The sequence below is a fragment of the Herpailurus yagouaroundi genome, unplaced genomic scaffold (genome assembly GCF_014898765.1).
Source record: "Herpailurus yagouaroundi ecotype Mexico unplaced genomic scaffold, PumYag 182, whole genome shotgun sequence".
In the NCBI taxonomy this organism is placed as follows: domain Eukaryota; kingdom Metazoa; phylum Chordata; class Mammalia; order Carnivora; family Felidae; genus Herpailurus; species Herpailurus yagouaroundi.
This window is the reverse complement of record NW_024412413.1, coordinates 25,261,563-25,275,641: the sequence shown is the minus strand read 5'-3', so window position 1 is coordinate 25,275,641 and position 14,079 is coordinate 25,261,563. Positions and strand designations below refer to the sequence as shown.

General features: G+C 36.1%; 1 protein-coding gene across 2 annotated transcripts in view; it reads right to left on the bottom strand.

Annotated features, from left to right (window-relative positions):
• NTN4 (netrin 4) overlaps positions 1 to 14,079 on the bottom strand; it is a 125,323-nt gene that overhangs the window by 34,402 nt on the left and 76,842 nt on the right. For both annotated transcript variants that reach the window (XM_040491171.1, XM_040491172.1), the window contains exons 4-5: positions 7,536 to 7,662; positions 5,376 to 5,564 (exon numbers count right to left, since the gene is read on the bottom strand). In XM_040491171.1, coding sequence (XP_040347105.1) covers positions 5,376 to 5,564; positions 7,536 to 7,662 — 316 coding nt within the window. The remainder of the gene's footprint in view (positions 1 to 5,375; positions 5,565 to 7,535; positions 7,663 to 14,079) is intronic.

Genomic DNA, 14,079 nt, shown 5'->3' with positions numbered 1-14,079 from the left:
CGATCTTCCTCAGAAAAGTAGGAACTAATGGGGGGAAAGTTCTAGTTACAGCAATATCTCTATCAGCATCTAGCATGAAATCTGGTACACTGTAACGTTAGTAAATGTTATCATATTAGTAAATTTATCATAAACTTTGTCAAAGTTAATAACTCTGAAGGTGGCACATAGACACATCTGTTAAGGAGATAGTCGATGATATGAAAATATTACTAGATAAGAAAATGAAAACTCTGCCAAACATGTTGACAATCAAACAATATATTATGGAGAGTATGAAGGTAGAGAAAAGAACTGGATGTATGATAAGTATTGGGAGTTCCCCCTAGTTCAGAAAAGTTGAGAGAAGAACAGAAAGAATAATATTCTGGAAGAAGGTGCCAGTAAAGAAATCCATGCTAGGGAAGTTGACACAGATATCTTGTCCCAAACAAATGCCAGAATAGCCATAAAATGAATGGAGATATGCTTTCCTCAGCTGTCTAATCAGTGGATCAGGGGGCTGTCCGGAGAAGGAAAGAAGGAAATATGGATCTTCCCTACTAATCCATCTACCACCTACAATTACGCCAGAAGGACTAAATTGGTATCAGTTATTCTCATAACTTCCTTACTTGGTGCATTAAATACTATGAAGGTATTTGTTTAGGAGTGATTAGCAATTTCACTTAGCAGTAGTATTTTCTATCTTTCAGTCTTTCAGAATCTCATGACAACTTAAAGAGTTGAGTAAGTCAGGCAAATATGTTCTAAATACCTCATAATATTTCAGGGTTTTTTTTAATGTATTAATGTGGTCTTGGTGGCGTTTTCACTGAAATGGCTTTGGTGCTTTATTTAGGTCTTCTAATACTTAGATAATGCCTATAAATATCAACTTGGTAGGGCCCAGGAAAAATTATGCTAAATGATATGGTTGACTTTCAACCACTTGTGGGTAGTGCAGTCAGCTCCATCTCACTGTCAAAGATGAGGACACCAGGCAACCACCCATATTTTCTACTATTCTCATTCCCTTTTGTGTTGTTGCCTTCCCCCCTCTTTCTTGCCTTTATGGCCATTCTGAATTTTTTTCATTTCTCAAAGTATGTTATGTTCTTTGTCCTTCTGTTCCATTTTGGCTCTGGTTGTTTTCTCCACTAGGAATAAACTTAACCGTGCTATGTTGATTCCTATTAAACTTCAGGCCTCAGGTTTTATATCAAAACTCAAAACATTCAACTTGTTTTTTTAATTAATTTTTTAAAGTTTATTTGTTATGTAGAGAGAGAGAAAGTACAAGCAGAGAAGGAACAGAAAGAGAGGGAGAGAATCCCAAGCAGGCTGCACACTGTCAGCACAGAGCCTGATGCAGGCTTGAACTCACAAACTGTGAGATCATGACCTGAGCCAAAACCAAGAGTCAGATGCTTAACCAACTGAGCCACTCAGGCACCCCAAAACATTCAACTCTTGTTAAATGCTCCTCCTATGAGCTCCCTCCACACTCTCTAACACAATACTGAGCATACTTACGTGATCTAACATACATGTGCACACATACATACCACTATTTGCTTACATAAACACCTATAAAACAGACATGTATACTTTTACACAAATTCTCACATAAATAAACACTGTGAAAAGACTGTGTCTCCCTTATGTGTTGTTAGTTTTAGCTACATTCTCACATTTTGCTTATGTTTTTATAGAACTGGTAGTTTGGGGACCAAAACCTGTAAATTCTTTTTTTTTTATACAAGTCTCTAAAAGAGTTGTATAAGTAAAGTAGTGATCATTAACAAGGAGTCAGTCACTTTTTAACTAATCTCCTTTTTCATGATCTTTTTGTAAAATTCTGAATTTAAAATTCTAGGATTTAAAAAGCTCTCTAGGATTTAAAAAGCTAGAGCTGGCAACCTTTTTATATTTTGTAAGAATATGAGGGGCGCCTGGGTGGCGCAGTCGGTTAAGCGTCCGACTTCAGCCAGGTCACGATCTCGCGGTCCGTGAGTTCAAGCCCCGCGTCGGGCTCTGGGCTGATGGCTCAGAGCCTGGAGCCTGTTTCCGATTCTGTGTCTCCCTCTCTCTCTCTCTGCCCCTCCCCTGTTCATGCTCTGTCTCTCTCTGTCCCAAAAATAAATAAACGTTGAAAAAAAAAAAAAAGAAGAATATGAGCCATAGCTTGAACATAACACAGTAACAAAAAGAAACAAAACAAAAATTTTAAAAGGTATTTATCTTGGCTCCAGGTCTGCCAATAAACCTTTTACATTTCTTTAAAAAAATTTTTAATGTTTATTTTTGAGAGAGAGAGAGAGAAAGAGAGCGCGTGCGTGCAAGCTGGGGAAGGGTAGAGAGAGAGGGAGACACAGAATCCGAAGCAGGCTCCAGGCTCTGAGCTGTCAGCACTGAGCCTAATGAGAGGCTTGACTCAGACTACGAGATCATGTCCTGAGCGCAAGTCCAATGCCTAACCGACTGAGCCACTCAGGTGCCCCAAACCTTTTCTATTTCTATTTTTAATGGTTAAAGAACTTGTTTAGTTCCCTGATGTGTCCCTAGCTCTTGGCACTCAGTAGGCACTCAATATATATACATTGAATGTTTGAATGAACAAATATATGTTAGGTACATTGTACAACATAGTGTTTCAAGTCAATGCTATTTAATAGTATCTTTGAAAACGAATTTGAAAATGTTCCCCATTGGGGTGCCTGGGTGGCTCAGTTAGTTAAGCATCCAACTCTTGATTTCAGCTCAGGTCATGATGTCATGTTTGTGAGTTCAAGCCCCTTGTCAGGCTCTGAGCTGAGTGTGGAGTCTGCTTGGGATTCTCTTCCCCCCTCTCTCTCTGCCCCTCCCTTGCTTTCTCTCTTTCTCTCTCTCAAAATGAGTAAATAAACTTTTTTTAAAAAGCAATAAAAAAGGAAAAATGTTGCCAGTTGTCCAACAAGAGAGTTACCTTATCTAAGTTACTCAATGATAAATTCCTTTTCTATATTATTTGCTTAGTAGTTAGTACATTCTTATTTTTAGACATTTCTACTAGTGGTCTGAGGATATGCAATACACATATATACATATCTATCTATTATATATTTTTAAATATATATCTTTTCTTTTTAAACTTTTATTTTTAAGTAATTTCTATACCCAACGTGGGGCTTGAACTAACTCATGACCCTGAGATTAAAAGTAGCATGTTCAGGGCACCTGGGTGGCTCAGTGGGTTAAGTGTTCAATTTCAGTTCAGGTCATGATCTCACAGTTCATGGGTTCGAGCCCCACATCGGGCTCTGTGCTGATAGTTCAGAGCCTGGAGCCTGCTTCAGATTCTGTCTCCCTGTCTCTCTGCCCCTCCCCTGCTTGCTCTCTGTCTCTCTCTGTCTCTCTCTCTCTCTCTCTCTCAAAAAAGTGAATAAACATTAAGAAAAAAAAAGACTCGCATGTTCTAGAGACTAAGCCAGCAAGGCACTGCTCTATCTATTTAAATATATCCTGTAGAAAATGGTATTAGGACTGAATATATTGTGAGTCTAAGCAATTTTGTAAGCAGACCCTTCATTGAGCACTTGGGGCTGGGTCTTTATTTTATTTCCCAAGGTACTGTGGATTTTAAAGATGTAATTATCTTTGACATAAAGTGTTTTAAATCAATAAAGAGTAGAAATTCTGTAGCATTATTTCCACCTTCTATCTTATAGGACAATAATAGCTATTATAATGTTAGTTTCCATTTCTTGAGAGCTTTCTATAAAGGCAATGTGCTAAATAGTTTACATACTTTATTTTATATAATTCTCATTACCACCCTATGGGGAGAAAAAAAAAATCAAAATCCAAACAGCTTTAATAGCTGGCATAAGATCACATAACCATAAGGATCAGGGAAAGCTTCTATTCCAGATCTGTTCAAAACCTACTCAAATGAAAGGAGCAGGAGTAAAATGGAATTCTCAGAGAAATATTAAGATGCAAATCTAAATTTTGGGCTCAATGTTGAAAGTGAGCTGTGCCACCTTCTGTCTTCTACAATTTAAGAGAGAAAGCTTGTAACAAGCAAGAGCACTCAAATTTCATGTAGATATCTCCTGTCTGATGTTAAAAATATGTATTTTTCAAGAGCAATAGAATTTTTTTTCCTTTAAATTAAAAAAAAGGCAAGATTTTAAATGATTCTTTCCCACTGTATTGCTCCCTTCCTGTCTCTGTTTTTGAGCCAGAACATGGAGTCCTTGGTGGGGAAAGGAAATGCATGATCATCAATCTCCATTAACAGTCTTGAGTGGTTTTTGTCGTCTAATAATTTCTGAGTTGATAGATGTATAGCTACTCATGTAGTTAGATGAGCTATTCATCCACATTGGACATCTCCTTAAGCTCTGACTGTGCCCTTCAGAGTCACATGTTTCAGATAATGTCTCATTAATTGAGCAGATCTTTTAAATTCTACTCTTTTTTCATATAAACGTCTTCTTGGAATTATGCTAACAAAAAAGCAAAATCCATTTTATGGTGTTTTGGGGAAGAGTAGGGGATTATTGTTATGTTCTAAATTAGTCTGTAATACATGGGTACATTAAGGCAGTGTCAACCAAAGTATATTCATAATGATATGAAAACCTGTGGTTTTTCAGGTTTCACATTTGCTGTAGAGATGAAGCTAGAATAACCCAAGTGCAGATAATAACTCTTTATTTCATCATTTTGAGTTCACTTATTGTCTAAGTCCTACTCATATATTTAGTCTTAAGATAATTTTACAAGAAAAGAAAACACTTTTCTTGGTAATCTCTGCACCAAATGTGGGGCTTGAACTCATGATCCCAAGATCAAGAGTCACATGCTTTACAAACTAAGCCAGCCAGCATCCCCTTAAAAATTTTTTAAAGGGCACCTGAGTGGCTGGGTCAGTTGAGTGTCAGACTTCGATTCAGGTCATGATCTCACAGTTCCTGAGTTCAAGCCCCACATCGGGCTCACTGCTGTAAGCACAGAGCCCTTTTCAGATCTTCTGTCCCTCCCCCACTGATGCTCTTTCAAAAATAAGTAAAACATTTAAAAATTTATTGTAAATATATCTTTCTTTCAGCATCCTTTTTTTTTTTTTATCTTGGGTCATCTAGTTTTCCAAAATGTGATGCTATGGGAAAAAATTTTACTTCATGCAGAGTGATAAAGGAGATTATTTTTATGAAGTTGAAAGTTCATGCCTTTTATCAATGAAGAAATGAACTAGTGTATGTGAGTGTATTGTCTGAGAATTTCATGACCTCTCTCCCATGGATCAGCATATAAAAGATGGAAAGATTCATCTCTTTTGTACAAAGCAAGTTTTTTTTGTTTGTTTTTTTTTTGTTTTTTTTTTCAGTAACCACTAGTTGACTTACTTTTGCAAGCATCTGGAGCAGAAAAAGGTCTCCGGAGGTCCCGGTAGAAGCCTGGCTTACATCGCTGGCAATGCTGACCTTCTGTGTTGTGCTGACAGTCATTGCAGACACCCCCACTACGATTACCTGATGCCTCCCACACCTTAATGTCAAAGTGACAGGCATCAGCATGCCCATTGCACTTGCAGGCTGAGGGGGGAAAAAGGCATGGGAGGAAACCAAATAATTAAAAATAAAACAACAGGTTCTCTAATATTCAGGCAGTTAAAAATAGGGTAAGCTGATTGCTAATTTTTTAATTCAAATATAATTAACATATAGTGTTATTTTTAAAAATTTATTTTTAGTTTTTTAAATAGTGTATATTTTCACAGTACATGCTCAAAACATATAAAGTATATAAAAGGCAGACAATGAGAACTCTAGTATCCCTATCCCTGTGTATCCTGTCCTCCCTATTTTTAACAGGTTACTACTTTTTTTTTTTCAGTTTCTTGTGTATCCTTCCAGTGTTTCTTTGTAATTTTTAATTAAAAAATAATTAAGTTTTGGGATATGCCTGAAAGTCAGCAAGGCATAGATCCATCTCCTTAGGCAGAGATGTTACTGTTTCCTTAGCAACTGGGGTTGACATTTATTGTGGAAAAACTATTTGAGTGGCTACCCATTTCCTCCCCGCCAAGGACCAGAGTCATCACTGTGGGTCCCCTGACCATGCTTAGAAAACTCCACATTGTCAGGAATTATTTGAAAATGAAAATTCATATTGCAGATACAGGTCTGAATTCATGCTCACTGAGAAGCCTAGAAGGAACCTTATGGGGACAGGGATTAGGAATTTGTCAGGTAGATTGATTTGTCTTTCATGAAGTACTATTCCTTAGCTATTGATGTACTGGTGAGTACAAGATAGTTTCCTATAGAAGCCTGAATTTTTTTTAGAGAAGAGACCCACATTGTTTCTTTTGTAACAATTTCTCTAAGTCATTTATAATATCAATAGCACCACGTGACAAGTCTCTGTGTTCTACAGGTCTTTAGATACGCAGTTGGTGTCTGTGGAAAGGACCAGGAATGGCACTCTAGGAATTTAGGAGAAATTCTTTAGATTCTTTTGATGAGTGATTTAGAATAAGAATGCAGACATTTTCGTGGACGTCAACCCGTGTTTGTGCTATTGTTTTTTCATTGTTTCCTTGATGTGTTGTTATGATATTTTGACCAGATTCATAATCTTTAAAAAGCATAAGATAATTCAGGATTTATGCCTAGAGGAAATCCTTTACTTTTCCTAGAAACTAAAATAAATCAATTATGATTCCAAATTATGTATGGGAAGAGACTTCCCACAATGTTACCCATGGTGCTTGCCTTTTAAATCCTTGTAAAATTGAAGTTTGTGAGTATAAACATTGTTATGGGTATGTGTATGTGTCTGAACATTTTGAACTGCAAAGAAAAAAATCGTTTTTATTCCCATATTTTTTACCCTTTTATCTAATCTTGAAACTCCCACGTTAGCCTTGGTAATGTAGTCCAATTCTTGACTAACTGGCTTAATTTCAAATTTGATCTGTCATTTCAAGTATCATAAGTGAAAAGAAAGGCATTATGGCATTATTGAAAAAAAAAACACAAACATTTAATTTGGAGTCTGAAGAGCTGTGATCAAGTCCTGACAATCATTTACTAACTTTGGCAAGTTACTTAATCTTACTGAGCCTCAATTTCCTGATCTCTAAAATGGGATTAACACCATCTGCTTTATAGGTTTGTTTTGAGAACCAAACTGGAGATAGCTATTTTCATGGTTATAATTCAATATTTCAGCTGTGAGGGTAATTGTATGCCATAATCCTCCTGTTGCTCTTGTGTCTAGCTATGTTTTATTATGTCAACTTCTCAAGAAGGGTGCTTAGATTCTGCAAAGCATCCAAGCATTGGGCAACACATTGTTGGTGAAATAGTCATATTGGCAACTTTGCAAGCAGCAATTGTTTCCAATGGTGGAGGTTTTAGTGGGCAGTGATATGGGCTATATTTGTGTAGGTTACAGTGCCTGTCATCTACCACTTTATATTGTATTTCTAGAGACCAAGGAGTCCAGAGATAAGTTTACTTTACAAAGAAGGCTTTTAGTCTTGTGGGCTTGGTACTCACTTCTGCACTCTTTAGGAGATCCTGTTTTGCCATCAGCTGCCTCCCAGGGGCGGTCATTGTATAATGGTGCACAGTGTTGGCAGTGGGTACCTGCTGTGTTGTGCTTACACATACACTTCCCATGGACCTACAAAGAAAAATAAATAAGAGCTGTGAGGCACAAACAATGCTGGGAAGGAATATTCTTCCCATAGTCTTATCTCATTTGTTGGCTTTAGCAATATGATATTCATACACTTCCCTAAAAAAGCCATCAAGGTGGGAGATCCTTTCTTTAGTTTGTCTTGTGATTAATTCAAAAGGTTACATAATATATTTTTCTTGGCTGTAAATTATGTGACCCTAATGAGCAATTCTTAGGTACTGGCTAGATATTTATTTAAATTTTTAATGCCTTAACATTTTTAAAATTCTTTACACAAGAGTACTACATCCTCACTATAGAAAATTTGGAAATCTGTAAATATGATTATCTCATATCATAATCATAATCAACATTTGAAGTTTATATTTCTAGTACTTTAAAATATAATTATATAATTCTTTTTCATATAACAATATATTGACATCATCTTTCCATTTCATTAAATATTCTTGTACAACACACATTTTAATGGCTCCCTTGTATGGTGTACAACTTATTTTACCAATCACCTATTTTTGGTTAATTAGGTTTTTAATTATTTTTACATATATTTTAATTCTATAATGAATATCCTTGTAGCTAACTATTTGTGTACATCTTTGTTTGGAATGTGTTTTCTAGAAGTAAAATTGATCAATCAAAAATGTATATATTTTTGAGGCAGCTGGATGGCTCGGTCAGTTGAGTGTCTGACTCTTGATTTCAGCTCAGGTCATGATCCCAGGATTGTGGGATTGAGCCCTGAGTTGGGCCCCACGCTGAGTGTGGAGCCTGTTTAGGACTCTCTCTGCCTCTGCTCATCTCTCCCGTTTGTGTGCTCTCTCTCTCTAAAATAAAAATAAATAAATAAAATAAAAAACTTTATAAAAAAACAGACATATATGTGTGTGTGTGTGTGTGTGTGTGTGTATAGTTGTTTAAGACTTTGAATATATTTTGTCATAATTACCATAAAATTTTCTTTTCATCCTACAATTCAGAGTAGTTGAGGATTTATTAAAATAGTGTTTCTCACAGAGAGGAATACTTTAGTAGAATTCTTTAGGATCTGAGAGTTTTATGAGGATTTTAATATTTTTTGTATAATCTCACCAATAATTTCTAAAAATTAATATCTTGGATCATTTTGAATACTCCCTAGTGGGGCGCCTGGGTGGCGCAGTCGGTTAAGTGTCCGACTTCAGCCAGGTCACGATCTCGCGGTCCGTGAGTTCGAGCCCGCGTCAGGCTCTGGGCTGATGGCTCAGAGCCTGGAGCCTGTTTCCGATTCTGTGTCTCCCTCTCTCTCTGCCCCTCCGCCGTTCATGCTCTGTCTCTCTCTGTCCCAAAAATAAATAAAAAAAACGTTGGAAAAAAAAATTTTTTTTAAAAGAATACTCCCTAGTAACTGTTGCCATGAATTCTAGTACCAACATGCACTTACTGACATGTGATGTCATGACTGTACAAATGAGAGTTTTGTAAAGTAGCTCAGAATGGGGTTTCCAAATTTGGATCTATAAGGGTTTTTTTTCTTGAGAAACAGTAGAAAAGGTAAATTAGCATGAAAGTAATAAATTATACCAACCAGTCAACAAATATAACTACCAAAATAGGCAATATGTTAGGCAATGTTTGGTACACAAAGCATTACAAAACGTAATTTGTGTTTCAGAATAGTGTAATGTAGGTGGATAAAATATTTACATATAAAAATATTATAGATAAATAAGACAATAAATACCTAAGAAAACAAAATGATATGAGAATTTAAAAGATGCAGAAGTCATCAGAGATTAGCAGTTGTGGGGGCTTTAGAAGGGGGTTGAATTTTAAGCTGGTCCTTAAACATGGGCAGTATTTCTGACAGGCAGAAGGGAAGAGACTTTCCAGGAAGAGGAAACAAAATGAATCAAGTTGTGGTGCTAGGAGGCTACGGAGAATCTCTGAACAAAGTTTATTTCAGTACAGCTAAAATATTTTGATGGCAATGATAAAGGAACTACTAAAAATGACATGAAATGACATGTACTTGGGGTGGGCAGAATCAAAATGAGTCCCTAGAGTTCAACAAATCTGGAAATAGCTACACCAATACATTGATGAACTATGCCTGACCTAATTTAACCCTAGAGTAAGTTGTGTTTTCTTACCCAGGAGCCCCTTTGTCTTTTAATTCTCTTAGTGCCTCTTCACTAGTAGAGGCATTCTGGATTATGCATTATCCAAGTGTGTGATATGATTACTACAGACATTATGCTCACAAAAAGTTCAAGGAATTATATAGGCATGGAGGACTGAAGACTCCTTGTGAATGATCTGTATGAAACCTAAGTGTTATAGTCTGGAAAATTTAATAAATAATGATTTTGATGGCCATCTTGCTAAATTTCATTTCTTTGTATTATAATGTAAGTTTTTTTAGTTAATGAAAATTAATTATAGCTGCTCTTTCAGTTCTTAGGGATTAATTAAAGAATATAACTTTTTTTAAGAGGGTGGGATTAGCTCCTTAGAGTATGATGATGCAAAAATTTTTGTTGATTTTCCTTATAGAAATGGAACTAGTGTTATAGATTCAATTTACTGATTTGGGTACTGGAAAGCCCAAGTGTGAGCTGAGTTACAGTCACCTATTTTCTTGGGCTTCTCTTTGTGACTTTCTCTGCTAGGAGCTGTTTACATGTGAAGTTCCATGGAGTTGTAAGATACATCTCCATTCACACATTCAGGTAAATTCTAAAGACAAATTTGCACTTCAATTTGGAATCTGTAGGAATTCAATTTTTACTGCTCTATAAGAGTGTGGTCTTTTTATCCTAGCTCTTGGAAATCTGGTTTTTCATATATTCTGATAGAAATCCTCCAGTCTTACTGTTTTTATTAAATCTTTTAAATTCAACCTTCCTTAGTATGATGAAAAACAGAAACTCTTTATTATATAACTTTGGTGTGGTAAGATTCTCTAAAGGCTCTTAGTAAACCTGGACAGTTCTTTGTTTACTTGTGCTAGATGTTGATTTCAAGCAAAATGGAGTCTTTGGAAAAACGGAGAAAGAAAAATCTCTCAATGTTGAAGAGTTTGGTAAAGTGAAGATACACTTATATAGCTGGCAGAAGTCGGTAGCATAATGAAAATAACGAGAAGAGTAGTTTTGTAATTAATTCCCTAAGTTCTATAACCTAGTTTAAAAAAATACTACACACAAAACATCTAGGATACAAATATTTAATGGCATTAGAGTCAGAATTCCTAGAATAAACCATCCCTAATTCACCACTGCTGTTATATGGAGTACTATCTGAGGGGGGCATTTTAGAAAATGTTAAGTCTAACTAACATAAATATGGTAAAGACCAACATCAACAAATGCTATTTGCGTAAAACTTCTTAGTCCTTGAGGCTGTGTCTTAAAGAACACATAGGATTTTCCTTAGAGACAAGGACAAGAAGATAAGAATCCCAAAGGAATATTCTAGAAAAAAAGTCAGTAAATAAAGAGGGCATGTGTTGGGGGATTGGTTCTATACAGATCATGAAGCACATTAAATATTAGCTTAGGATGCTGGAATTTACCCTGTAGGTACTGAAGATCTATGAAAATTTTTGTGTAAGGAAATGATTAAAAGGTATATTAAATACACTTCTTTTCTTCTTTAAAAAAAAAAACTTTCTACCTCATTCTTATCTTGTCTGTTGTGTTCTTTCTTCCCCTTCCTCTTTTACTATTTCTTATAGTATATATATATATATATGTATATATATATATATATATATATGGTCATTTTATACATATATATACAGTAAAACCTTGGTTTGAGAGCATAATTCGTTCCAGAAACATGCTTGTAATCCAAAGCACTTGTATATCAAAGCAACTTTCAAGAACCATTGGCTCAGTTGTGATCATGTGATGTTCGGCATCATGTACTACTCATACTGCAAGACATTGCTCGTTTATCAAGTTAAAATTTCTTAGAAATGTTTGCTCCTCTTGCAGAACACTCACAAAACAAGTTACTCACAATCCAAGGTTTTACTGTATATTTTTTTACCCCAGCTTATGCTTTCCAACAGTCAGTGGCACTCAAAACTCACATATCTTTTCTGATAATGTTCAAAATTTTTCAAGGTTGTTAATTCTTATATTATTGCTTTTTAGCATCCTTTCTACTTTTAAACAACCACTTACTAAGTACTATATAAAGATAGATGCTACAAAGTATTGTTCATTCTCTTTGGAGGAACCAAACTATCATTATAGGTCAATTTATCAGGTTTGATCTTGGAATGCCCCAGACTTATAAGTAATTTCACCCAGCTGATAGGTTAGCCCTGGCCCACAAATTCCAGGCCTCAGGAGGCCACAGACATATAGGGAAACTTCATCAAACATTCACATGTATTACAAGATAATGGGGGCAGGTCAATTCCCTCTGGAGTAAGGATTTCAGAGCATTCCCTTGCTCCCACATGCTGAGAATTGGGATGAACCTCCCAGGGTCTGAAAAATGCCAGCTTAGCAAATTTTTCTGCACACAGAAAAATTCAAGGAGCTGTCATTTTGAGAATTACCAAAAATAGCTGTAAATCATTACCTAGACCATCTGAAACAAGAAGTCCTTCCTCAGCAATACAACTGTTAACTGTTCAAGCTTGAAAGATCACCCACTATTTGATGCTTGTGAAAAATGTGCAAGTAAAACTAGGTCTTTATTGAAAGAAAAGAAAAAAAACAAAAAGGAATCTTTAGTAACAAGTTAAACATGGCTCTTGTTTGGTCACAAACATGAATTAGATAAAGGGCAGGAAAATGGGATTATGTACTTAAGGTTTAGTTGAAGAAGAGTGATGTCTGGCTGTCTAATTGGAAAAGGAGAAATTGACTTTAATAACAAATTTATAACTCCTAATTATATAAGAAATATTCCTTGGCATTTTGGATATTCTATGCATTTCATAACTTCCTCCCTTATACTAAGTACTTTATTCTATTAATGTCAAAATTTTTCCTACTGGGACGCCTGGGTGGTTCAGTCAGTTAAGCATCCAACTCTTTATTTCAGCTCAGGTTATGATCCCAAGGATCGAGCCCCACTGTTAGTGCAGAGCCTGCTTGGGGTTCCTTCTCTCCTTCTCTCTCTGCCCCTTCCTCATGTTCTCTCTCTCTTAAAGAAAACAAACATTAAAAAATTTCCTACTTGTATCTAATATTACTTATTTGTTACTAATATTAATCTATTTGCAAGTAATTTTTAGCATACTTACAGGGAAGGACTCATGCAAACTTTGAACCAGTAATTTGAGCAATTATTGGAACAGAATGCTCATTAGTAGCTATGCACTTCAGTGACAAATATATATTAGAGACAAAAAGATAAGGAGAGAAAATACAGTTTCTACATATTTGAGGATCAAAATATAGGAATCTGGGTGGCGGCAAAATGAGGAAATTATTATCTTTCAAATCCATCCCTATAAGACAGATAGTCTTGCTTAGAAAAGCTGCTTCTTCATTGTTGCTTTTGAGGCAGAAAGCCTTCTAGTAGTCTGCAGCCATGGAATTGAGGAAGTTGGCCACAGCAAGAGGTTGTGAGAATTGGATGACTGGTAGTGTCAGGCAAATGGGCTGGACAATCACTTATCAAGATGTCGTAAAACATTTAAACATTAGATGGGAGATTGCCTTAGACAACTTTTAGGGTCCTACCAGACTTAGGGTTCTATGATTTTTTTTTTTAATTTTTTTTTTAACGTTTATTTATTTTTGATACAGAGAGAGACAGAGCCTGAACGGGGGAGGGTCAGAGAGAGAGGGAGACACAGAATCAGAAGCAGGCTCCAGGCTCTGAGCCATCAGCCCAGAGCCCGACGCGGGGCTCGAACTCATCACAGACCGCGAGATGGTGACCTGAACTGAAGTCGGACGCTTAACCGACTGAGCCACCCAGGTGCCCCATGGGTTCTGTGATTTTAAGGCCTGCTTCTCTGTGTTCAGAATACTGAACTACTAAAGAAGACTCATGTGGCTGGGTCTTATTATCTCACCAATGCAGAACATTTCCAGATCATCTGAAAACCAAACAAGGGAGAGCAAAGAAAATATGTATGTCTTCATTCCTGCAGCACTTCTTGTGACACAAAGGAAAAGGTAAATAAATGTTAATAATCTCTGAAGACAGACTTTCATTTGTTGATACTGACTATACCTAAGCTAACATAAATTCTGTTCTTTTTTATTTTTCTCCTCCTGTTCTCCTCCCCTGCCTCATTTCCCCCATTGCTTGTGACTAAAGATATCATAGACTAAATATCATCCTAGCTCCTGCCTTTTAAATAAAGATATATTTCATCATCTAGTGATGCTTACTACAGACATTCACCATAATGGAAATTACCAAAGCAAAAAATCAATCTGG